Below are 23,979 nucleotides of genomic sequence, written 5' to 3'. Positions count from 1 at the left end.
AATGCTAACCTGTCTGGAGGCAGCATACAATGCTCTTAGAATAAGATAAGCAGAGGATTAATGATCTTGTTTGTGAACCAAGGAATGTATCACAAGGGGTCTGTGACCAGGCAAGGGGAACGGGGAACTGTTCCTTGGAGACTTTGTTGTGAATCGCATGTATAAGAGGGAAGCACCCATACGTGAATTTGGGGGCTCGGACTTTGGGACGTGAGTCCCTCAGTTCCCCAGGCCCTTAATAAAGCACCCACAAAACTTGTCCGAGTTTTGTGTCATTTATCAATCGGGCAACATGAGTGGCTCACAGACCCCGAGACAGGCAGCTGCAGAAAGCAGAATATTTATGGAGATGCGCATTTATTGTGGCATATGCAAATGGCCTGGCAGTGTGTCACCGTGCCGCGCTGTGGGCTCGGCAGGAAACGCTGGAGACAAGGAAAGGGCTCCGGGCGATAATTCCTCCCTCTGTAGGCATCGATCCCGCATTATGTGTGCATCAGATGTTTTCGGGGTAATTAGCTCCCGCTCTCCTGGCAGCGATCCTGTGTGCCAGCAAAATGCTGCGCTGGAGTGGCTCCATAGATAGAGCTGTCCCCGTGCCGAGAATAGCTGGAACTTTTTATTAAGATGTTATCATCTCCCGGGAATTCAAACACGAGCGGAGCAATTTTGATGTCAAGAATTTCTCCCGGTCTTATTGTCGTGTAATACCCGAGGAACAAAGCGTGTTAATGGGGGATCTGCCTGCAGTCAGGCTCATCCCTGCACGCAGCGCATCCCGAGCCTTTGTGAGCGGCACAGAAAGAGCTGGAACGCTTTGAAATGCAGCTGCTGCTTCAGCTGCCCTCGTTAGAAGCGATTACCTGGGTGAGCCGTGCCCTTTTCATCATTCTCAGCACAGCAGCGGCTGCTGGATTCCAGATTCACGGGGAGAAGCCTTGCAGTGACAGGAGCCCGTTCATCTGTGCAGAGGAGCGACTCCCCTGAATCTGCACCGAATGTGTTTAATGGATTGATAATCTTTAAAAAATCCCTCACTGTGCAAGATTATCACACTGACTTCGGGCATTCCCTTAAATCCTGCCCGTCCACAGCACGAGCACACCTTCCTTCACAGCACGAGGAGGAGCAGGGAAGGTCCCATTGAAACTCCTCAGCCTCAGAGTTCCAGGAGCTGGGCTGAGGAGGAAGCCCAGCTGCTCCTCTGCCTGATTTGCACTCCCCCCTGCCCCGAGGATTCCATCCAATCCAGCAGCTCCAGTGGTGAATTGTATCCTGGCTCTGGGCTGCCTGATTCACTCCCGATAAATTGAGTGTATAAAATGCATTCAACTCCGGTTCAGCCCCCAGCAGATCTGGCTGCTCGCAGTGAAAGTCATCCTGGAGAGTGCTTGCCTGAAGAACTGATTAAAATATTTACAGGTTCATTTTCTCTGCGCTTCCGAGCGACCAAAACAAGGTGAGTCACTGCAGCCCCGCTGGCTCCAGGGCTGGGGGCGCTGATCCCTTCATCGGCTGAGAGGCAGCAGCTTCACGGCTCTCCTTCCCTGCACAGCCAACACCAAACCAGCCCCTGCAGAGCCAAACCCCCGAACCCCCAAAGCAGCCCCTGCACACCCAAAGCAGTCCTGAACCCCCGAACCCCCAAAGCAGCCCCTGCACACCCAAAGCAGCCCCTGCACCCCCAACCCCCAAAGCAGCCCCTGCACACCCAAAGCAGTCCTGAACCCCCGAACCCCCAAAGCAGCCCCTGCACACCCAAAGCAGTCCTGCACCCCCGAACCCCCAAAGCAGCCCCTGCACCCCCAACCCCCAAAGCAGTCCTGCACCCCCGAACCCCCAAAGCAGCCCCTGCACGCCCAAACCAGCGTGGGCAGCCGTGTCCCTCCCCTCGGCTGGGAGCCGGCAGTTCCTTACAGCCCCAGGGCATTCCTAAGCGATTCCCTGGAATGCTGGAGCTCCCCGTTTGACAAGGGTCACCCTTCCAGCTCCCAGCCCACCCCCACGGCCCCCTGGCTTTGTGCTGCTCCTGGGAGAGTGCTTCTGCATTTCCAGAGGTGCTGCTGCTGCCTTTCCATCCCAGAGGAACAGCTCCCATATCCTTTTCCCCTGTTTTTAGACAGAGACTCTTAATTTTTGCCTTGTTGTGTTTATATTCCACAGTTATCCTCAAAGAATGAAGCACCATCTCTGGCATGTGTTCTGCTTCAAATCCTTCGGCTGGATCAAGAGCCGGGAGCTCCTCTTTGGCTGTTGGAGATGGGAATTCCAGGATTTTGCTCAGGTTTGTGTTGCACTGGCTGGAGCTGAGGCTGTTGTGACCAGAGCCCACGGGCTGGTTCTGGGTGGGATTGGATCCCCCAGACCCCCCCCAGTGTCACCGTGTCCCTGCTCTCCAGCCAGGGGCACTTCCCAAAGTGTCCCTGAGCCACCTCACCGAGCTGGGGTGTCCCTGAGCCCTTGGAGCTGTGCGTGGGTACATCAGTGTCACCCTCAGGCACGTCCTGGCCGAGAGCTGTCCCAGCAGAGGACTCTGTGTGTCCCCTCAGTGTGTTTTGGGGAGGGGGTGCTGAGGTGTGTCCCCTCGCTGTGTTTTGGGAGGGATGCTGAGGTGTGTCCCCTCAGTGTGTTTTGGGGAAGGGGTGTTGAGCTGTGTCCCCTCGCTGTGTTTTGGGGGAAGGGGTGCTGAGCTGTGTCCCCTCAGTGTGTTTTGGGGAGGGGGTGCTGAGGTGTGTCCCCTCAGTGTGTTTTGGGAGGGGGTGTTGAGGTGTGTCCCCTCGCTGTGTTTTGGGGAGGGGGTGCTGAGGTGTGTCCCCTCAGTGTGTTTTGGGGAGGGGGTGCTGAGGTGTGTCCCCTCAGTGTGTTTTGGGGAGGGGGTGCTGAGGTGTGTCCCCTCGCTGTGTTTTGGGGAGGGGGTGCTGAGGTGTGTCCCCTCAGTGTGTTTTGGGAGGGATGCTGAGGTGTGTCCCCTCGCTGTGTTTTGGGAGGGGGTGCTGAGGTGTGTCCCCTCAGTGTGTTTTGGGAGGGATGCTGAGGTGTGTCCCCTCGCTGTGTTTTGGGGGAAGGGGTGTTGAGGTGTGTCCCCTCGCTGTGTTTTGGGAGGGGGTGCTGAGGTGTGTCCCCTCAGTGTGTTTTGGGAGGGATGCTGAGGTGTGTCCCCTCAGTGTGTTTTGGGAGGGATGCTGAGGTGTGTCCCCTCAGTGTGTTTTGGGGAGGGATGTTGAGCTGTGTCCCCTCGCTGTGTTTTGGGGAGGGGTGTTGAGGTGTGTCCCTGCAGAGCCGTGACTCCTCAGCCAGGTGCTCTGGGGGCACAAACCCTGTCAGAGCAGGGTTTGCCCCCACACCCAGCCCGTCCTGGCCGTTTGCTGTGCCCAGCCTAGGGCAGTGCCCCCGGGCATTGCTGTCCTGGCCGAGACAGGAGGGAGCCCCAGGTCCTGCTGAGGTTCCTGCTGCGCTCCAGCCCTTGGGGCTTGGCTCAAAATCTCGCTCTTGGGTTTTCCCATGGGCAAAAGTTGTTTCTACCAGGAACCACGGCTGCCCTGGCTCAGCGGGTTTTTGGGGGTTGTTGGGCGCTGAGCCTCACCCCCGGCACCCCGTGTCCCACCCCCGTGCCCCACGGAGCCTGGGCGCCCTCACTGCCCGGACCCCGCTCGGTCGGTGCCGATGCTGCGCTTTTGGGGCTGAAAGGGGCCGGCTGAAGCTGCGGGGGCAGGGGGCTGCAGGCGGGGGGCTCGGAGCGGAGGGAGCGGCGGGAGCGGAGAGAGCAGAGCAGCGGGAGCGGCGGGAGCGGCGGGAGCGGAGCGGAGGGAGCAGCGGGAGCCCCCGCCCCGGCGGAGCGGAGAGAGCAGAGCAGGGGGAGCAGCGGGAGCGGAGGGAGCAGCGGGAGCCCCCGCCCCGGCGGAGCGGAGCCGTGGGTCGGTGCAGTGGGATCGGTGAGAGCCCCCGCCCCGGCGGAGCGGAGCGGAGGGAGCAGCGGGAGCGGCGGGAGCAGCGCGGAGGGAGCGGTGCAAGCAGCGGGAGCCCCCGGCCCGGTGGAGCACGGGCGCTGGCTGCGGATGGAGGGCAGCCGCGCTTCTCCCCGCTACGGCTCCATGGAATCCACCCGCTGGCCGCCCGCCGGCGCGGGGCCAGGTGAGCGCCGCGGCGCCGGTACCGGTACCGGCACCGCCCGAGCCCAACTTCCCCCGGCCCGGGCCCGGGACAATCCGGGCAGCCGAGCCCCGGGAGCTGGCGGGGAACAGGCGGCTTCATCCAGCAAACGGAGCCCGCCCGGGTCCCCGAGCGGCCATCGGCAGCGGGGATGGATGGATGGATGGATGGATGGATGGATGGATGGATGGATGGATGGATGGATGGATGGATGGATGGATGGATGGATGGATGGATGGATGGATGGATGGATGGATGGATGGATGGAGTGCCTGGGGGACAGTAAGGACGGGAGCAAGGGGGGCTGGAGGGGAGGAAGGGTGGGTGCAGGGGGGTGTCTGCAGGGACACACCGGGGCAGCACGGTCACATCTCGCTGCGTGCGCGGCCCCGGGCACGGCTGTGAGCGGGGCACGGGAGGGCTCGCCCTGTCCTTCACCGCCTTTGCCCCTCTCAGACCGGTCCCTGCAGCAGGACCGAGGTGAGGAGAGCGGGGACGCCAAGCGGGGGAATCGCCTTGAGCAGAGCCCTCGACCTTGGGCTGCAGGAAGGGTCGCAGCGCTGGGCTGGGCCGAGGGAGGCGCCTGCGATCCCTCTGCTCCACCGCCCCTCCAAGCCCTCCCCTTCCCTGCCCCTGTCTGCTCCCCCTCAGCCCCCTGCACCCAGCGGGCTCGGACAGACAGCTGGAGGGGCAGGGCAGGAGGGATCACCAGCTCCAGCATCCTGCTGGCACTGCCTGGGGGCTGTGAGGTGCCCGTGAAGCTGTTCAGCTCCTGGGAGAGCTGTGGAATGTTTGGGTCCTTTGCCTTTGTGCCTTTCCCGGCAGTGTGTGTCCTCCCCTACAGCCCCCGTGGGGCTCTGCGGGGTTCAGCAGCCCGTGCTCTGCTCCAGCAGCTGGGTGACAGAGGGGTGGGCCAGGGACTGGACTCAGGCTGCTGGGGATGGGCAGGACACTCCCCACGGGTGCCTGTGAGCAGGGCTATGGTGGCCGTGATTCTGCTGATTCAGAGCAGTTCTGTGAGCTCCCAGCTCCTGGGCACCTTGGAGTGGGTGAGAACCTTGGGACGGATAAGAGCAGCAATCCCTGTCTGCTATTCGGGTGCTGCTCTGCTGCCTGCTCCCCACCAGGACAGCTCAGACTGAGCCTGTGCTGCCCTGAGCCCTTGGAGCCTCTCGTCCTGCTGGAGTCAGGCTGAGTGTCCCCTGTCCCCGCTGCTGGCAGGAGCAGAGGGAACGCAAGGCTGAGCTGAGGCTCCTCGGGATGGTGCCCCCATGAAGGGCTCTGACCCTCCACAGGGGCTGACAATCGATTTCCCAGCTCTGATCCCGAAGAGAATTGCCCAAAGCTCACCCCGCGCTGTTGGCTGCTGTGACTCATCCCAGCTGGCTGCTGCCCGCCCGAATGCTGTCCCCGAACCATCTGCGATGGAAGTCTCTGGCTGTTACACTCCTCGTTAGCTGAGGCCCCTCCCTGGGCTGCCTGGGATGATCAGAGCATCTCCAAATTTCTGTCCTTGCTTTGCCAGCCTGAAGTGGTGCCAGGCAGGATCCCTTTGGCTCTGGCACTGGGGTTTCTGTGTTTAGGGTTTGTGTAAGGTTTTCTGTGTGGCTGTGCTGCTCTGGGAGAGCTGTGGGAGCACAGGGACCCCTGGGCAATGTGGCCACACTTGGGGCCATCCTGTCTGTCCCCAGAGGGAGATCTGGATTGTGGGCTTGCTCCCAGCTTTAGTGACCACCCTGCCATGGGTGTCCCCTTCTCCATCCCAGGGTTTGTGGGTTAATTTTCCAGCAGTTCTCTCCTGGCACTGCCCTCCCTCTGCTTCTGCCCTGAATTCAGCAGCTCCAGGCACACAAAGGTCCTGTCAGAGCTTCTTGTCCAGCACCGCCTGCTTGGGGAGCAGTTCCTTGGAATTCCTGAGGGCTGCAGAGTGTCAGGACTGACCACAGCTCCTGAAGGCTCAGCCAAGGGCTGGCCCCCTCCAGCTGAGCCCTGCAGCCTTGGCTGTGCTGTGCTGTGACCTTCCCACTGTCCCCATGTCACAGCACACTCTGACCTGTTCAGTGTCCAGCATAAAGGTGACTTGGGAGCAGCGTGGGAGGGCAGGGCGGTGCCAGCCACGCCCGGTGGTGCCAGAACAAACCCAGAGCCCAGTCAGGAGCTTTCCTGCCCTTGTGGGCTCTGCCCAGGGGCTGGAATTACACCCCAGCCTCCGGCTGCAGGTGGGGGAAAGGAGCTCAGCCCTGCCTCCTTCTCCCATCCCAGCATTGTCACCTCCTCCTGTCCCATCCCTGCCACCTCCTCCCGTCCCATCCCTGTCACCTCCTCCCATCCCATCCCTGCCACCTCCTCCCATCCCATCCCTGCCACCTCCTCCTGTCCCATCCCTGCCACCTCCTCCTGTCCCATCCCTGCCACCTCCTCCTGTCCCATCCCTGTCCCCTACTCCTGTCCCATCCCTGCCACCTCCTCCTGTCCCATCCCTGTCCCCTACTCCTGTCCCATCCCTGCCACCTCCTCCCGTCCCAGCCCTGTCACCTCCTCCTGTCCCATCCCTGCCACCTCCTCCCGTCCCATCTCTGTCACCTCCTCCCGTCCCAGCCCTGTCACCTCCTCCTGTCCCAGCGCTGCCTCCTCCCCTTGCCCGCCCTGCCGAGGATTCCCCTCTCGCAGCTGGCATGGCTGTGCCGATGCCATTCTGGGATTCTGGAGCTGCTCCAGCCCTGGCGCTGCCCCCGGGAAATCCCTGCAGGGAACCTCAGCGCAGTGATGGTTCCAGCAGGGATCAGAACCTCCCGGGTCATTCCCAGGCCAGGAGGGACCGTCCCTGTCCCCAGCCCCGCCCTGTGCCCCAGGCAAGCTGAGGTGTCCCCAGGGTGTCCCCGGGCAGGTTGGGGGGTCCCTGGGGTGTCCCTGGCGTGTCCCTGGGCACAGAGGCTGCAGGAACCCCGGGTTTGTGTATCTCTGTGTTTATTGACACAGAGGGGACACAGCAGCACAGCTTTTGGTGCCAGCTGTGCCACCTGTCCCTCCAGCTGTGCTGGTCCCTGCACATCTGGCAGCGTCTGCAGCGGGCCCCTGGGGCCGTCCCCAGCTGCTCAGCTGGGTGCAGCTGCAGCCAAACATCCCAGGCCAGAGGAGCTGTGGGGGAGCAGAGCCCCAGAGTGCTCGGGATGAAGGACCTCAGCATCCCGGTCCCCTAGCAACCGCACTCTGGTCCCTTAGCAACCGCACGGTGATGCTGTAGCAGGCACAGGCCGGTCCCTTGGCAACCGTCAGGAGGGGGGGAAAGGGAGAGCAGAGCTGGGCAGGAGCTGCTGGGGGCTCATCCAGCCCCACCCTGAGCCCCAACAGGAGCTGCTCATCCAGCCTCACCCTGCCCTGAGCCCCAACAGGAGCTGCTGGGGGCTCATCCAGCCTCACCCCGAACCCCAACAGGGACCAAGGGAAGAGTCACGCCCTGGCATCAGCCTCAGCCTTCCCTTCCTGCCTAGGGGCAGGGACACAACCTCTAAGGACCCTCCTGGGTTTCCAAGCCAGAAACAGCAGAAAAGTCTTCCCCAAACCATACACATGGATCCAAACCATCGGATTTCCACAATAAACCTTCCCTGCTGGAAGTTTTGGAAATGTGTCCCACTCTGGGAATGATTTCCTGAGCAGTGTTTCGTGATGGGGAGAGGACACAGAGTGCAGAGAGTTTGCTCCTGTGCCTTGGAGTTTGATTCTTCCTGCCCTGTAACCCTCAGGGTTGGGATGCCCAGACCACACAGCCTGGCATCTCCCAGCATCCCTGCCTGGGCAATCCTGCTCCTGGAGCAGCTGCACCTTCTGTGCTTCCCCCTCTTCCTGGGAGCAGCTGGATTTCTGTGCTTTCCCCTCTTCCTGCACAGGGAAAGTCCCAGGGCTGCAGGAAGGCAAAGCCTCAGAGGGGAGCTGTGTTCTGTAAGGGTCAGAGGAAGCAGAGCCAGCCCTGCAGGAGTTTTTGGAATGTTGTTTGGAATGTTGTCCCCCAGCCTGGCTCTGCCCCTGTCCCCAGCACCCCCGGGGATGTGGGGCTGGCTGGGATGTGACAAAGGTGCTGCTGCTGGCACTGGTGACAGGCTCAGGTGACAGGCTCAGAGTCGTGTCTGAGGCAGCCCAGGCTGGGAGCTGGCCTGCAGCAAATCCTCAGCTGTTCCCAAATCCTCAGTTGTTCCCAAATCCTCAACTATTCCCAAATCCTCAGCTATTCCCAAATTCTCAGCTATTCCCAAATCCTCAGCTGTTCCCAGATCCTCAGCTGCTCCCCAAACCCGGCTGGGAGTCCCTGTGGGATCCCCACAGCATGCAGAGGAACCCATGGGCCAGGCAGGAGCAGCGGGTGGGATTTGTGTGTGAGTCACCGCGGGGGAGGCAGAGCTGCTGCTCAGAGCCACGGCCAGAGGTGGATGGGCTTTCACCCTGTGCATCCTCTCAAACACACATCACAGCCCCTTTATCCCACGTTTTGCTGTGAAGCTCCTGCCTCACCCTGAGCCGGTGACCCCCCCTTCCCTGCCTCAGTTTCCCCAGGTGGGGGCTGGATGTGGGTTCCGCCCTGCAGAGGGTGGGGGAGCTGAACGGGGGCTCGCCCCAGTGGCTGGGAGGGATGGGGGTGTCCAGCCAGCCTGTGATGAGGAGGAGCAGCAGCAGGAATTCACCCCGTGGCTCCCAGCTCTGAGCTTTGTGTGCCCGGGTTTGCTCCTGGCCAGCAGGAGGGTGCAGGGCAGGCTCAGCTCTCCGTGCTGGATGTGCTGGAGGTTTCTGTGCCTCTGCAAAAGGAAAGGGACGTTCCTGCCCTCCCATCCAGCAGGCTGCAGCTCCCTTGGGCTGCTGCTGCTCGGGGAGAGGGGGACCCCAGGGAATGTGAGGCTCTGTCCCAGCACGGAGCCTGGCAGGGGCCGGGAGCAGGGAACTGCTGCTGCTGCTGCTGCTCCCGAGGCTGCCCCGGGCCCCGCTGCTCTCCCGCTGCCTCAGGCTGCTCCTGTTCCCTGCTCCTTGTCCAGAGGACGAGATCGTGTCCATGGCCGACTCCACCACCACCGTGGATGACATCGAGGGGGAGCTCTTCAGGATCGAGCGGATCCGGGAGATCCTGGTGCGCCGGGAGTCGGAGCTGCGCTACATGTGAGTGTTTGTCCTTCTGTGCTGTGTGTCTGTCCTGTGTGTGCTGTGTGTCTGTCCTGTGTGTGCTGTGTGTCTGTCCTGTGTGCTGCCTGTGAGTGTTCGTCCTTCTGTGCTGTGTGTCTGTCCCTCTGTGTGCTGTGTGTCTGTCCTGTGTGCTACCTGTGAGTGTTCGTCCTTCTGTGCTGTGTGTCTGTCCCTCTGTGTGCTGTGTGTCTGTCCCTCTGTGTGCTGTGTGTCTGTCCTGTGTGCTACCTGTGAGTGTCTGTCCCTGTGTGTGCTGTGTGTCTGTCCCTCTGTGTGCTGTGTGTCTGTCCCTCTGTGCTGTGTGTCTGTCCCTCTGTGCTGTGTGTCTGTCCCTCTGTGTGCTGTGTGTCTGTCCCCCTGTGTGCTGTGTGTCTGTCCCTCTGTGTGCTGTGTGTCTGTCCCTCTGTGCTGTGTGTCTGTCCCTCTGTGTGCTGTGTGTCTGTCCCTCTGTGCTGTGTGTCTGTCCTGTGTGCTACCTGTGAGTGTCTGTCCCTCTGTGCTGTGTGTCTGTCCCTCTGTGTGCTGTGTGTCTGTCCCTCTGTGCTGTGTGTCTGTCCTGTGTGCTACCTGTGAGTGTCTGTCCCTCTGTGCTGTGTGTCTGTCCCTCTGTGTGCTGTGTGTCTGTCCCTTTGTGCTACCTGTGAGTGTCTGTCCCTCTGTGCTGTGTGTCTGTCCCTCAGCACTACATGTGAGAGTCAGGTCAATCTGGGCAGTGGAAGCTTTGAGCTGCTTTCAGGCTCAGATTTGGAGCCTCTTTGGGGCACAGCTGCCCCTGAACTCGAGTTTGAAAAGGAGTTGTGGAAACATCAGAAGTGCAGCTCCCAAAGCCTTTCCATGGCAACAGCCCCTGATGCTCTCAGGCGCTGTCAGAGCTCCAGCTCTGGTGTTTCCTTACCCTTGGTGTGGTTTCTCCCTTGGAAAGCAAAGGGAAATCTGCTGCAGAAACCTCCTGGTGGGCTCGGCTGCCACAGCGACCCCTTGGGGCTGGGACAGGCCAGGAGTGCCTGCCTGGGACCTGGGGGAGCTGGGGGAGCTCTGGGAGCTGTGGGAGCTCCGGGGGAGCTGTGGGGGAGGTGGGGGAGATCTGGGGGAGCTCTGGGGGAGCTGGGGGAGATCTGGGGGAGCTGTGGGATCTGGGGGAGCTCTGGGGGAGCTGTGGGAGCTCTGGGAGATCTGGGGGAGATCTGGGGGAGCTGAGGGAGCTCCGGGGCAGCTCTGGGGGAGCTGTGGGAGCTCCGGGGGAGCTCTGGGGGAGCTGTGGGAGCTGTGGGGGAGCTGGGGGAGATCTGGGGGAGCTGTGGGAGCTGTGGGGGAGCTCTGGGGGAGCTGTGGGAGCTCTGGGGGAGCTGGGGGAGATCTGGGGGAGCTGTGGGAGCTGTGGGAGCTCTGTGGGAGCTCTGGGGGAGCTGTGGGAGCTCTGGGAGATCTGGGGGAGCTCTGTGGTAGCTCTGTGACCTGGGGGAGCTCAGGCTCAGCTCTGCAGGGCCCAGGATGAGCCAGGGAAGGCTGAGGAGTTCCTGGGGCGCTGCTGCTGGAGAGGGGGAGCCCGGAGCTGGGCTCTGCAGCACAGCCTCAGAGGGGTGGGACGCAGGGGCCCCAAGGCCCTTTCTGGTCCCCAGCGGGACGAAGGTGATGCTCAGGGTGGGTGGATGGACTGCAGGGCTCAGGGAGATGCAGAACCAGCAGGGTGAGCAGCTGAACAGGGCAGGCACCCCCATAATAAGCAGAGTCTGCTCGTGTGGGCAATGTCAGATGAGCCATGCCAGCGCTCCTGGGTGTCCCTGCTCTGGGAACAACGGGGCACAAACACTGTTCCGTCACAGGGCAGAAGGACACGGCTGGGATTCTGTGGGAGCTGCAGCTCCACCCTGCTCCCCGAGGCTCTCTGAGGCTCCCTGGGACGCCTGGCTCTGGCTGGGGCTGCCACAGGTGTCACCAGTAGGGGTGGAACCAATCCCAGCCCCAGAGGAGCCTCCTGGCTGCTTGTCCCTGCAACCCCTCCTGATTTTAATTGAAACCAGAATTTATTATCTTTTATTCTCCCTATCAGTGTCTCCAGAATTAATTTCCATTTAAATGCAACAATCATCCAGCTCTCATCTGAGTGTAATTTTCATTTCAATCAGTGTGTCCCCAGCAATCTCTGCTGTCCCTGTGGCCCCCTGGTGCTCTGCACACCCTCTCTGTTACGTTTCACGTTTCTACCTTTATTTAATTCTGCAGGAAGGTGGGATAAAAAAGATCTTCTTTTTTTTTTTTTTTTTTTTTTTTTTTTTTTTTTTTGTGGCAGCAGCTTCCAATTCTTTTTGAATTTGCTCTTTGGGGATTATTTTCTGGGACCAGGAGAAACACAGCAGCCCTTGCCTGGTGGATGGGCCAGGTTTTGATAAGGCTTTGTTATCATTAGCATATTTAACTTTCTGTCTGCCAACAACCAGAGCCCCAACAAAAATCTGGGGTGAAGTGGGCTGCATTTCCCATGGGAAGGCAGGGAAATCTGGGATCCCACCACAGGCACTGCCTGGGTGCTGCTCGGGGGGTTTGAGCCTCTCCTGTCCCAGCTTTCCCCCTCAGAGGTCCCGTTTGTGTTCCTGCAGGATGGACGACATCCAGCTGTGCCAGGAGATCAGCCGGCTGAAAACAGAGCTCCAGAAACTGCTGGACCTGCCAGGTGAGGCTCTGGGGGTGCTCCCCGAGGGTGCTGGGATCCCTGGGGTACTGGAATCACTGGGGTGCTGGGATCCCTGACAGTGCTGGGATTCCCGAGGGTGCTGAAATCCCAGTGTGATGGGATCCCCAGGGTGCTGGGATCCCTGGGGTTATGGGATCCCTGACAATGCTGGGATCCCTGACAGTGCTGGGATCCCCGGGGTGCTGGGATCCATGGGCTGATGGGATCCCCAGGGTGCTGGGATCCCTGACAATGCTGGGATCCCTGAGGATGCTGCCCTCCCCAGGGTTTTGCACTCCTTGTCCCAGGGCAGGTGTTACAGGGGTGCTGGGCTCAGGCAGGGCCCAGCTGTGCCCAGCTGTGTCCCCAGCACCCCCTCTGTGCCGTGCCCAGCACACCCCAGAGGCCGGGAGGGCCCTGCCAGGTGCCACAGTGCCACGGTGCTGGCTGGGCCTGGCAGCCACAGAGTGGACACAGGCAGAGCCCAGGTGCTGCTCAAGATTCAGGTGCTGCTCAATATTGGGGTGCTGCTCCCCCCAGTAAACCTGGCTCGGTGTGTGGATGGGGGCTCAGTGGGGAGGGGAGCATCCTGCCAGGAAAACAGGAGCTCCTTGCTCCACATCTCATGGGGGCTTTAATCCCAACTCCTTCCAGTCCATAAACCAAGCCTTTCCCTAAACCGAGCCTTTCCCTAAACCACGGCTCAGAGCAGAGATAAATTGGGGGGTTTTTTGCAGCTGGAGAAATGAGCCTGGCTTTCCTTCATCTGCTTTGGGCTTTCATTTCTTGCCTTTTCAGTGCTCCCAGGCTCAGCTGAGAGCAGAAATTCTGCTTTTTGTTGTCTTTATGAGTTGACTCAGAGCAGTGTGTGCTGGAAAAAGCCTGCACACGCCTGTTCTGGTGAGACAGCCCCAGCAGCTGAGCTTTGGATAAAGGCAGGAACACGTCAGTGCTGCTCAGAGCCCGGCCAGGGCCACTGCGCCTTTGGTGACTCAGATGTCACCGTGATGGGCTCTGCCAGCAGCGGGAAGGGGCAGCGTCTGTCCGGGGGGACAGACAGAACCCTGACCGGTTCTGCCTCAGACTGCAGTTTGTTAATTAACGGCCAATAGCCGGTGTTAATGAACCCCGAATACCGATGTTAGTGAACTCCAAATACCGGTGTTAATAAACCCTAATAGCTGGCGTTAATGAACGCCAAATACCGGTGTTAATGAACCCCAAATTGCCGGTGTAATGAACTCCAAATACCGGTGTTAGTGAACCCTGAATACCGGTGTTAATGAACGCCAAATACTGGTGTTAATGACCCCAAAGAGCCGGTATTACTGAACCCCGAATAGCCGGTGTTAATGAACCCCAATACTGATGTTAGTGAACCCCAAATACCGGTGTTAGTGACCCCAAATACCGGTGTTAGTGACCCCAAATACCGGTGTTAATGAACCCCAAATAGCGGTTTTAATGAACCCCAAATACCGGTGTCAATGAACCCCAAATACCGGTGTTAGTGACCCCAAATAGCGGTGTTAGTGAACCCCAAATAGCAGTGTTAATGACCCCAAATAGCGGTGTTAGTGACCCCAAATAGCGGTGTCAATGAACCCCAAATACCGGTGTTAATGAACCCCAAATGCCGGTGTTAGTGACCCCAAATAGCGGTGTCAATGAACCCCAAATAGCGGTGTCAATGAACCCCAAATAGCGGTGTCAATGAACCCCAAATACCGGTGTTAGTGACCCCAAATAGCGGTGTTAGTGACTCCAAATAGCGGTGTCAATGAACCCCAAATAGCGGTGTCAATGAACCCCAAATAGCGGTGTTAGTGACCCCAAACAGCGGTGCCTGGGTCTGATGCCGTGGGGGTGGCCCTGTCCCAGCCGGCAGTGCGGGATGCTCAGAGACAGCGCCCAGGTGACTCTGCACTGATTCAGGCGGTGGGAGAGCCCAGGGAGAGCCCCAGGAGAGCCCAGGAGAGCCCCAGGAGAGCCCAGGGAGAGCCCAGGAGAGCCCAGGGAGAGCCCAGGGAGAGCCCCAGGAGAGCCCAGGAGAGCCCAGGAGAGCCCAGGGAGAGCCCCAGGAGAGCCCAGGGAGAGCCCCAGGAGAGCCCAGGAGAGCCCCAGGAGAGCCCAGGAGAGCCCAGGAGAGCCCAGGGAGAGCCCCAGGAGAGCCCCAGGAGAGCCCAGGAGAGCCCAGGGAGAGCTCCAGGAGAGCCCCAGGAGAGCTGTCACATCCAGCCAGGGCAGCTGGGACGAGATTCCTCTCGTTGAGCAGCCGAAGCCTGGATCCAGCTGCTCCCTTGGGTTGGCTTTGCCCCCATGCTTGGAGCTGAGCAGAGCAGGACTGGCCTTGGAGGGTGGGATGGCCGCTGTGGGGTGTGAAATGTGCTCCCCATGGAATGTGAAATGTGCTCCCCGTGCTGCAGAGAACCAGAAATCCAACGAGGAGAAGCAGAGGGAAGAGGAGCTGGTGCAGCAGATCCACAAGCTGGTGGAGACGCGGGATTTCCTGGTGGATGATGTGGAGTTTGAAAGGCTCAGGTAGCTGTTGTCACCTGCTGCTCCTGCTGGGGACTCTGCAATCCATCCCCTGAGCTGGGTCCTGCCTTCCCAGGGCTCCTGGGGCCCTGCTGCTCCTTTCCCAGCAGTAACCGAGTGCTTTGCCGCAGGGAAAGGGAAGAGGACAAGGAAATGGCCGAGTTCCTGCAGAGCAAGCTCTCCAAAAGCTGCCTCCAGAGAGCGAGTGAGTGCTGATGTGTTCATTGCCTGCACTGACCCTCCCTGGGGTCTGTCCCCTTCCCAGGCACTCTGCCCCCAAGGTTTCCCTGCCTGGGGCTGCCTCACCTGGGGCAGGGTGGGCAAGGGGCAGGGGGGTGCTGCTGATTGAGGTCCCAGCGTGGGAGCGCCTGGAACTGGAGCAGATGTTGGGGACTGATTTCCCTCCTGGCATTTCCCACATGGCCCCCGAGAACGGGGTTGGGGGGGTTTCTTGGAGCTGCCAGCCTTCATCTCCCCTGGAACACCGGCCCCACCTCGGGTGGGTGCAGATGGGCGCCACTCCTCTGATGACAGCCACCCCTTCCCTGTGCTCTGCCACCTCCCCAGGGTGGTGGGAGGCACTCCCAGCCCTGGGGACACCCAGAGCCCCAGGGCAGGGCCATGGAGGTGCAGGAGCTCCTGCCTCGGGGTCAGCAGCAGCCTCAGAGCAGCTGTGAGCAGCAGCTCCTGCTGTCCCTGTCCCTGTCCCCAGGCACAGCAGTGGCCCTGGGCTGTCCTGTCCCCAGGCAGAGCAGCAGCCCCTGCTGTCCCTGTCCCTGTCCCCAGACACAGCTGGGTTCCTGTTCCTGCAGCTCCTGTCCCAGAGAAGAAGATGACATCGAGGGGACAGCAAACCTCGGCTCCCTATGTGACCAAGACAGGGCTGGCCCTGCTCAGGGGGTGCTGTGGCTTCACCTGCTCCATCATGTAGGGCACTGCCAGCGCCTGGCACAGGACACGGCCGTGGTAGGGGCACGTCCTGGGGACACGGGACGGGCAGGAGGGGCTTCCTTGGAGCTGATCCTGCCCTGGGGCTGATCCTGCCCTGGGGCTGATCCTGCCCTGGGGCTGATCCTGTCCTGGGGCTGATCCTGCCCTGGGGCTGATCCTGTCCTGGGGCTGATCCTGTCCTGGAGCTGATCCTGTCCTGGGGCTGATCCTGTCCTGGGGCTGATCCTGCCCTGGGGCTGATCCTGTCCTGGGGCTGATCCTGTCCTGGAGCTGATCCTGTCCTGGGGCTGATCCCAGCCTGGAGCTGATCCTGTCCTGGGGCTGATCCTGTCCTGGGGCTGATCCCAGCCTGGGGCTGATCCTGTCCTGGAGCTGATCCTGTCCTGGGGCTGATCCCAGCCTGGAGCTGATCCTGTCCTGGGGCTGATCCTGTCCTGGGCTGATCCCAGCCTGGGGCTGATCCCAGCCTGGGGCTGATCCTGTCCTGGGGCTGATCCTGTCCTGGGGCTGATCCTGCCCTGGGGCTGATCCTGCCCTGGGGCTGATCCTGTCCTGGGGCTGATCCCAGCCTGGAGCTGATCCTGTCCTGGAGCTGATCCTGTCCTGGGGCTGATCCTGTCCTGGGGCTGATCCCAGCCTAGGGCTGATCCTGTCCTGGAGCTGATCCTGTCCTGGGGCTGATCCTGTCCTGGGGCTGATCCCAGCCTTGAGCCAATCCCATCCTGGGCTGCTCCAGAGACTCTCCAGGGCTGCTGTACTTGGCACACAGGGATTTGCTTTGTTCCACACACACCAAAGGCTCCTGTCTGTCCTGCCCTCCCAGGCCTCATTGGGACAGTGAGTGACCCAGCCAGAGAGTTTGGTTGGGCTGAGGGGAGCCAGAGGCCAGGAGAGCCCTGGGTTCCAAACCTGCCCCTCTGGAGGCAGCCTGGGCTGGAGGCAGTGCTGGAGGATGGGCAGGTCTGTCTGTGTGTCCCCGAGGATGGGCAGGCTCTGTCTGTGTGTCCCCCTGAGGATGGGCAGGCTGTGTCTGTGTGTCCCCCCATGGCCCTGAGGCTGCTCCCTGGGCACACAGAAGTGCTGGGAGGGCTGGGAGAGGAGCCCAGCCCATGGAGAGACACAGCTTCACGTGCATCCACCTCAACCCCAACCAATAAATGTCTGCTGGAAGCTCTGTGGGTGTTTTCCCTCCTGGCACCACCTCAGGAGATGGCTCAGCTGTGGCACAGCAGGGTGGGCAAGGGTTGTGTGCCCAGCAGGGTGGGCAGAGAGGAGCAGAACCTAACCCTGGGCTGCACTTGGGAGCTCCTGGAATGCCCAGAGCAGCTCCTGCTGCTGCAGCAAGAGCCCAACCCTCCCATTGCTGGCTCTGACCCACACTTCACTTTTGGTCCCTCGGTGTCCTCACCAGCCCCTGGGGACAGCCCTATCCCCATCCATCCATCCATCCATCCATCCATCCATCCATCCATCCATCCATCCATCCATCCATCCATCCATCATCCATCCATCCATCCATCCATCATCCATCCATCATCCATCCATCCATCCATCCATCCATCCATCCATCCATCCATCATCCATCCATCCATCCATCCATCCATCCATCCATCCATCCATCCATCCATCCATCATCCATCCATCCATCCATCCATCATCCACCCCCCATCCATCCATCCATCATCCATCCATCCATCCATCCATCATCCATCCATCCATCCATCATCCACCCCCCATCCATCCATCCATCCATCATCCATCCATCCATTATCCATCCCTCCATCCATCCATCCATCCATCCATCCACCCATCCATCATCCATCCATCCATCATCCATCCATCCATCCATCCATCATCCATCCATCCATCCATCCATCCATCATCCACCCCCCATCCATCCATCCATCATCCACCCCCCATCCATCCATCCATCCATCATCCATCCATCCATTATCCATCCCTCCATCCATCATCCATCCATCCATCCATCCATCCATCATCCACCCCCCATCCATCCATCCATCATCCACCCCCCATCCATCCATCCATCCATCATCCATCCATCCATTATCCATCCCTCCATCCATCCATCCATCCATCATCCATCCATCCATCCATCCATCCATCCATCCATCCATCCATCCATCATCCATCATCCATCATCCATCCATCCATCCATCCATCCATCCATCCATCCATCCATCCATCCATCCATCCATCCATCATCCATCCATCCATCCATCCATCCATCCATCATCCATCATCCATCATCCATCCATCCATCCATCCATCCATCCATCCATCCATCCATCCATCCATCCATCCATCCATCATCCATCCATCCATCATCCATCCATCATCCATCCATCCAGTCATCCATCCATTATCCATCCATCCATCCATCCATCCATCCATCCATCCATCATCCATCCATCCATCATCCATCCATCCATCCATCCATCCATCCATCCATCCATCCATCCATCCATCCATCCATCCATCATCCATCCATCCATCCATCATCCATCCATCCATCATCCATCCATCCATCCATCATCCATCCATCCATCATCCATCCATCCATCCATCCATCCATCCATCCATCATCCATCCATCCATCCATCCATCACAGGACAGGGACAGCCGTGTCCCCATCCACCCCTCACAGGGCAGAGCTGCTCCTGTCCCATGAGCTCCTGCCCACCACCGAGAGGGTGGCACCCCCGTGGGTGACAGGGTGGCCGTGGCTGGGGACTGCTGAGTCACCTCTCGGGGGGGTGTGGATGGCCTCTGGAAATGTCACAGCTGAGATGAGGTGGACAGACACAGAGGCCCTGCATGCTCTGTGCTCCGGGAGGAGCCAGGAGCTGATTTTCCAGAGCAGGAGCAGCTCCTGGTGGCCCTGCCAGTGTCTGTGAGGCCTCTGGGACCCTGAGAGCCACGCAGGGCTCACTGCCTCCTGCTTTTCTCTCTTCTGCTGCTGAGTATCTGGGCTCACAGAAAAGCAGGGAAGATCAGCAGGAAATGAAGAGATGCTTTAAATATTTGCTATTTCTTTAGTCTGCAATTTCTGCAGGTTCTCTCATCCTCTCCTGTCCCTGCCCGCCCTGCTGCTGCCTCGCTGGCAGGGCAGGCTCTCACAGAGCTCGGCCACGCTCCTTCATGTCCTCCGTGAAGTCCTGGAGGTCGTGGATGAACTGCCGGATCTGGGTGGGACAGGGACAGGGACAGGGCAGGGTCAGGCAGCAGTGGGGGCAGGAGGCAGAAGGGAGCCTGTCCCTCCTGCAGGGCAGGTGTCCCCGAGCTAAGTGCAGGACAGGAAGGCACCAGAGTGTGCCTCTGTGGGGGAATGGAGCCAAATCCTGGCCATGGCTGGACCTGCATCCCTGCACCCCTGCACCCCTGAACCCTCTATCCCCACATCCCCATATCTGCACATCCCTGCATTCCTGCATCCCTCTCCCTGCATCCCTGCACCCCTGCACCCCTGAACCCTGTATCCCCACATCCCCATATCCCCACATCCCTGCATTCCTGCATCCCCTGTACCTGCAGCCCCAAACCACTCTATCCCCATATCCCTGCATTCCTGCATCCCTCTCCCTGCATCCCTGAACCCCTGCACCCCTGAACCCTGTATCCCCACATCCCCATATCCGCACATCCCTGCATTCCTGCATCCCCTGTATTCCAACATCCCCATATCCCCATATCCCTGCATTCCTGCATCCCTCTCCCTGCATCCCTGAACCCCTGCACCCCTGAACCCTGTATCCCCACATCCCCATATCCCCACATCCCTGCATTCCTGCATCCCCTGTACCTGCACCCCCATATCCCCACATCCCCACATCCCTGCACCCACGAACCCCTGGGTCCCCAAACCCTTGCACCCCAGCATCCCCTATGCCTGCATCCCCACATCCCTGCACCCCCATATCCCTGCACCTCTGTCCATGCCTGGTCCCCAGTCCCCTGCTCAGAGGAACAGGTTTGCTCGCTGTCCCCACCATTCCTGCCAGGGTCCCCAGGGGAGGAGGGGACTGTGCTGGGCCTGGGGGCTCCCCTTGCCCTGGGCAGCCATTCCTGCTGTGTGTCCTGGCCAGGATGGAGCTGTGCTGTGCTGTGCTGTGCTGTGCTGGGCTGTGCTGGGCAGTGCTGGGCTGTGCTGGGGTCAGTGCTGTGCTGGGCTGTGCTGGGCTGTGCTGTGCTGTGCTGGGCTGTGCTGGGCTGGGGCTGTCCCTGGGGCTGTCCCTGGGGCTGTGCTGGGGCTGTGCTGGGCTGTGCTGGGGCTGTCCCTGGGGCTGTGCTGGGCTGTGCTGGGCTGTGCTGGGCTGTGCTGGGCTGTGCTGGGCTGTGCTGGGCTGTGCTGGGGCTGTGCTGGGCTGTGCTGGGGCTGTGCTGGGCTGTGCTGGGCTGTGCTGGGGCTGTCCCTGGGGCTGTGCTGGGCTGTGCTGGGCTGTGCTGAGCTGTGCTGGGCTGGGGCTGTCCCTGGGGCTGTCCCTGGGGCTGTGCTGGGGCTGTGCTGGGCTGTGCTGGGGCTGTCCCTGGGGCTGTGCTGGGGCTGTGCTGTGTGTGCTGGGGCTGTGCTGGGGCTGTGCTGGGCTGTGTTGGGGTCAGTGCTGGGGCTGTGCTGGGGTCAGTGCTGGGTCTGTCCCTGGGGCTGTCCCTGGGGCTGTCCCGGGCTGTGCTGGGCTGTGCTCTGCTGTGCTGGGCTGTGCTGGGCTGTCCCTGGGGCTGTGCTGGGTCTGTCCCTGGGGCTGTCCCTGGGTCTGTCCCACGTTACCATGTCCAGCTGCCGGTGGCTGTCCCCAGCTGCCACCCTGCCCTGCGGCTGCAGCCGGGTGCTGGCGGTGTGGAACAGGCCGTGGATGGCCATGGTGAGGGACCTCAGCTCCACGGCCTTCCTGGCTTGCCTGTCCTGCACCTCGGCCCAGCGCTCCTCCTGGGGACACGAGACACGTCCCAGCAGGGTGGCCTCAGCCCCAGGACCCCGCTGGGGACCCCAAATTCAGCCTCATCCAGGCTGGGAAGGATCTGGTGGGCTGGGGCTGGTCCAGCCTGGTGTGCTGGGAGCAGAGCAGAGCAGTGCCAGGAGCCAGCCTGGCTGTGCTGCCCACCCTGCAGTGCCCACCCTGGCACGCCCTCCTGCCAGCCCTTCAGCGCTGCCACTGTCACCTCCCTTGGTGACAAACCTGCCCCCACCCGGGCTGTCATGCTCCTCCCGCAGCCCTGGGATGGGATGGGATGGGATGGGATGGGATGGGATGGGATGGGATGGGATGGGATGGGATGGGATGGGGATGGGATAGGGATGGGGATGGGATGGGATGGGATGGGATCCATGGGATGGGATGGGATGGGATGGGATGGGATGGGATGGGATGGGATGGGATGGGATGGGATGGGATGGGGATGGGATAGGGATGGGGATGGGATGGGATGGGATGGGATCCATGGGATGGGATCCATGGGATGGGATAGGGATAGGGATGGGGATGGGATCCATGGGATGGGATCCATGGGATGGGACGGGGCACCTCCTCCCACCCCAAACTGCTGCTGGCCCTGCCACGAGCCCCTGGCTGCAGGAGGAGCCAACCCTGCCCCTCCAGCCCCCCCTGGGCACCCCTCAGCTCCTTACCCACTGCTGGATGTCACTCTGAGCCTGGTCAAAGGATTCCTTGAGCTGCACCAGGTCATTCCTGCACTGGAGCATCTCAGCCTCCTTCTCTGCCCTGAGCTGCTGCTCCAGGTCCTTGCCCTGCTCCATCAGCTGCCGGTGCCACCACTGGGACTGCAGCAGGTCCTTGCGGGTCCTCAGCAGGGCCTTGTAGTAGCTGATGATGTCATCAATGTCACGGAACTGCAGCACAGGTCCTGGGGTCAGGGACACTCTGTCCTGTCCCGCCATCCCTGGGGTCAGGGACACCCTGCCCTACCTTCACCTGTCCTGCTTCTCCTCTCCTGACCCTGTGGCCCACCTTGGTTTCCAGGGAGCCCCTCCCAGCCCACCTGGAGTCTCTGGGTTTGGTCAGGGGTTGATTTCCCTGGCCGTGCCTCCTCCCTCTGGCTCAAACCCTGAGCCACATCCAAGCTCACCTGTGAATTATCCACCACATCCTCCAGGTACCTCTTGAACGGAGAGTACTTCAGCAATTTTTTGGAGAGTTTCTGGTGCTTTTTTCTCAGGTCATCCAGTTCCCTCCTCGCCCTCAGGAGCTCACTCTCCTTTTTCGAATTCTCCACTTTCTCTTGTTTGGCTTTCTTCAGAGCCTGGGTTCTCAGCCTTTCATTCTCCTGGGGAGCAGCACCCACAGCCACAGGGGGAGGGAGGCACGGGATGGAGGAGCTGGGTCACTCAGGAGAGCCTCAGGGAGGAAAGCCCAGCACTGGGGACCACTCCCGGCACTGTCCCTGTGCCACCCCCCTCGCTGTCCCTGTGTCACCTCCCAGCACTGGGGACCACTCCCCTCGCTGTCCCTGTGCCACCCCCCAGCACTGTCCCTGTGCCACCCCCTGGCACTGTCCCTGTGCCACCCCCCGGCACTGTCCCTGTGCCACCTCCCGACACTGTCCCTGTGCCACCCCCCTGGCACTGTCCCTGTGCCACCTCCCGACACTGTCCCTGTGCCACCCCCCTGGCACTGTCCCTGTGCCACCCACGTCACTGTCCCTGTGCCACCCCCCTGGCACTGTCCCTGTGCCACCCACGTCACTGTCCCTGTGCCACCCCCCAGCACTGGGGACCACTCCCCTCGCTGTCCCTGTGCCACCCCCTGGCACTGTCCCTGTGCCACCCCCCAGCACTGTCCCTGTGCCACCCGCGTCACTGTCCCTGTGCCACCCCCCGGCACTGTCCCTGTGCCACCCCCCGGCACTGTCCCTGTGCCACCTGCGTCACTGTCCCTGGGCCACCTGCGTCACTGTCCCTGGGCCATCCCCTGGCACTGTCCCTTTGGCTGGGGCAGCCTGGGCCGGGCTGTGCAGTTCAGACAATCCCTCTCCCACCAGGGCACAAATCCCTGCTCCCCACAGCTCAGGGGAGCCTTGGCCTTGGCGGGGAGTGCTGAGCCAAGGCTCCTCCCAGGGGAGAGGAGTCAGTGAGCAGGGGCAGTGCGCCAGCTGTGCCAGGTGTGCCAGCTGTGCTACATATTCCACGTGTTCCAGGTGTGCCAGGTGTATCAGGTGTGCTACATGTTCCAGGTGTATGAGGTGTGCCAGGCGTGCCAGGTGTGCCAGGTGTGCCAGGTGTGCCAGGTGTGCCAGGTGTGCCAGTTGTACCTTCACAGTGGCCCCAGATGTCACCACGTGGGCTTTCAGCTGGGCCCTCCTGGCGTGCAGGTCCCTCCACTGCTCAGCGAGGGTCCTCATCCTCTCCGTGAAGGCCTGGCAGCACCAGAGCTGGGGTGACACGGCCGCCACAGCCAGAGCCACCCCTGCCTGTCCTGCCACCCTGCAAAGCCCCCCGGGCACATCCCGGCCTCCTCACCTCCTCTGTCTCCTCCACAACCTTCTCCATCTGCCGCACCTCCTTCATCTTCTTCAGCACGCAGATGAAGGAGTTGGTGGAGTCCTCCTCGGCTGCCCGCAGCTCCCTGCCACGCATGTGCCCAGCTCACACGGCATCCTGGCACGCTGCTCCGGAGCTGGGCTGTGTCCTGGGGGCAGGCAGGACCCCAGCCCCACCTCGGGACCCCCAGCCCCACCTCAGAACCTCCAGCCCCACCTCGGGACCCCCAGAATAGCCGGGGCAAGGGAGGGGGTAACAGGGCAGGGACAGGAGCAGGTGAGGGACGGGAGCAGGGAAGGGATGGAGCTTGGCACGGCAGGGAAGGGATGGAGCTTGGCACGGCAGGGAAGGAGCCGTGGAGACACGGGGGGAGGCTGGAGGAGCCCTGACCTGAGCAGGGACAGGAGCCTGTCCTTGTACTGCCCCCGGTAATAGCTCAGGTCCTCGTGGGCCATGGCTGCGGCCACTGCACGTCCTGGTCCTGCTGCTGGTCCCGCTCCTGGCCCGGCCTCGGGGCAGCCCGGGGGCTGCTGTGCACTGCTGGGGCCCTGGGGCTGCTCCAGTGCTCCAGGACGAGCCCTGTGGCTACTCAGTCCCAGAGAGAGCCACTGGGGCTCCTGCAACCATTGTGAGAGCTCCAGTGCTACTCCGGGCACTGTGACAGCTCCACAGACACCTGCGCCCTTTGTGACAGCGCCGGGGGCTCCTCTGCCCATTGTGACAGCTCCTGTGAATCAGGGGGACTGACCGCTGGTATCAGGGGGACTGACCACTGTATCCAGGACCTGGAATTTTTTCATTCCCTTCTCTTCTTCACTCATCTTTTCTGCTTCTTCCTCTGCCCAGATTTGTCCCTTGTGCCCTGTGCTGCCCTGGGGGTCCCTCGGGGTCCTGGCAGCCCCTGCCCCTGTCCCAGAGCCCAGCTGGAGCCCAGGGAGGGCCGAGCACTGCCCTGCCCAGGGGGGACAGGGGGGCACTGGGGCGTCAC

General features: G+C 61.2%; 2 protein-coding genes across 5 annotated transcripts; one reads left to right on the top strand and one right to left on the bottom strand.

Moving 5' to 3' along the window:
• The first annotated feature begins 1,282 nt into the window (after positions 1-1,282).
• Positions 1,283-15,923, top strand: LOC134428846 (bMERB domain-containing protein 1-like). 4 transcript variants are annotated; one of them, XM_063175848.1, is made up of 7 exons: positions 1,283-1,459; positions 2,164-2,284; positions 9,174-9,294; positions 11,916-11,989; positions 14,416-14,530; positions 14,659-14,732; positions 15,340-15,923. In XM_063175848.1, the coding sequence occupies exons 2-7, from the start codon at positions 2,260-2,262 to the stop codon at positions 15,456-15,458; spliced, it is 528 nt and encodes a 175-aa protein (XP_063031918.1). In that variant the 5' UTR covers positions 1,283-1,459; positions 2,164-2,259; the 3' UTR covers positions 15,459-15,923. The 4 variants fall into 4 exon arrangements, with proteins under 4 accessions (XP_063031918.1, XP_063031922.1, XP_063031919.1 ...); XM_063175852.1 differs by lacking the exons at positions 1,283-1,459; positions 2,164-2,284 and adding an exon at positions 3,911-4,131; XM_063175849.1 differs by lacking the exons at positions 1,283-1,459; positions 2,164-2,284 and adding an exon at positions 4,552-5,733.
• Positions 15,924-18,615: 2,692 nt separating this feature from the next.
• Positions 18,616-23,446, bottom strand: CCDC42 (coiled-coil domain containing 42). The gene is made up of 7 exons (XM_063176084.1): positions 23,382-23,446; positions 22,971-23,076; positions 22,763-22,882; positions 21,581-21,778; positions 21,123-21,344; positions 20,265-20,423; positions 18,616-18,684 (listed from the first exon to the last, which is right to left on the bottom strand). Exons 1-7 carry the CDS (start codon positions 23,444-23,446, stop codon positions 18,616-18,618), a joined length of 939 nt encoding a protein of 312 aa, XP_063032154.1.
• Positions 23,447-23,979: the final 533 nt, after the last annotated feature.

The sequence above is a fragment of the Melospiza melodia genome, chromosome 24 (assembly GCF_035770615.1).
Source record: "Melospiza melodia melodia isolate bMelMel2 chromosome 24, bMelMel2.pri, whole genome shotgun sequence".
Taxonomy (NCBI): domain Eukaryota; kingdom Metazoa; phylum Chordata; class Aves; order Passeriformes; family Passerellidae; genus Melospiza; species Melospiza melodia.
Note: the sequence above shows the minus strand (reverse complement) of the source record. Positions and strands in the feature narration are given on the sequence as shown.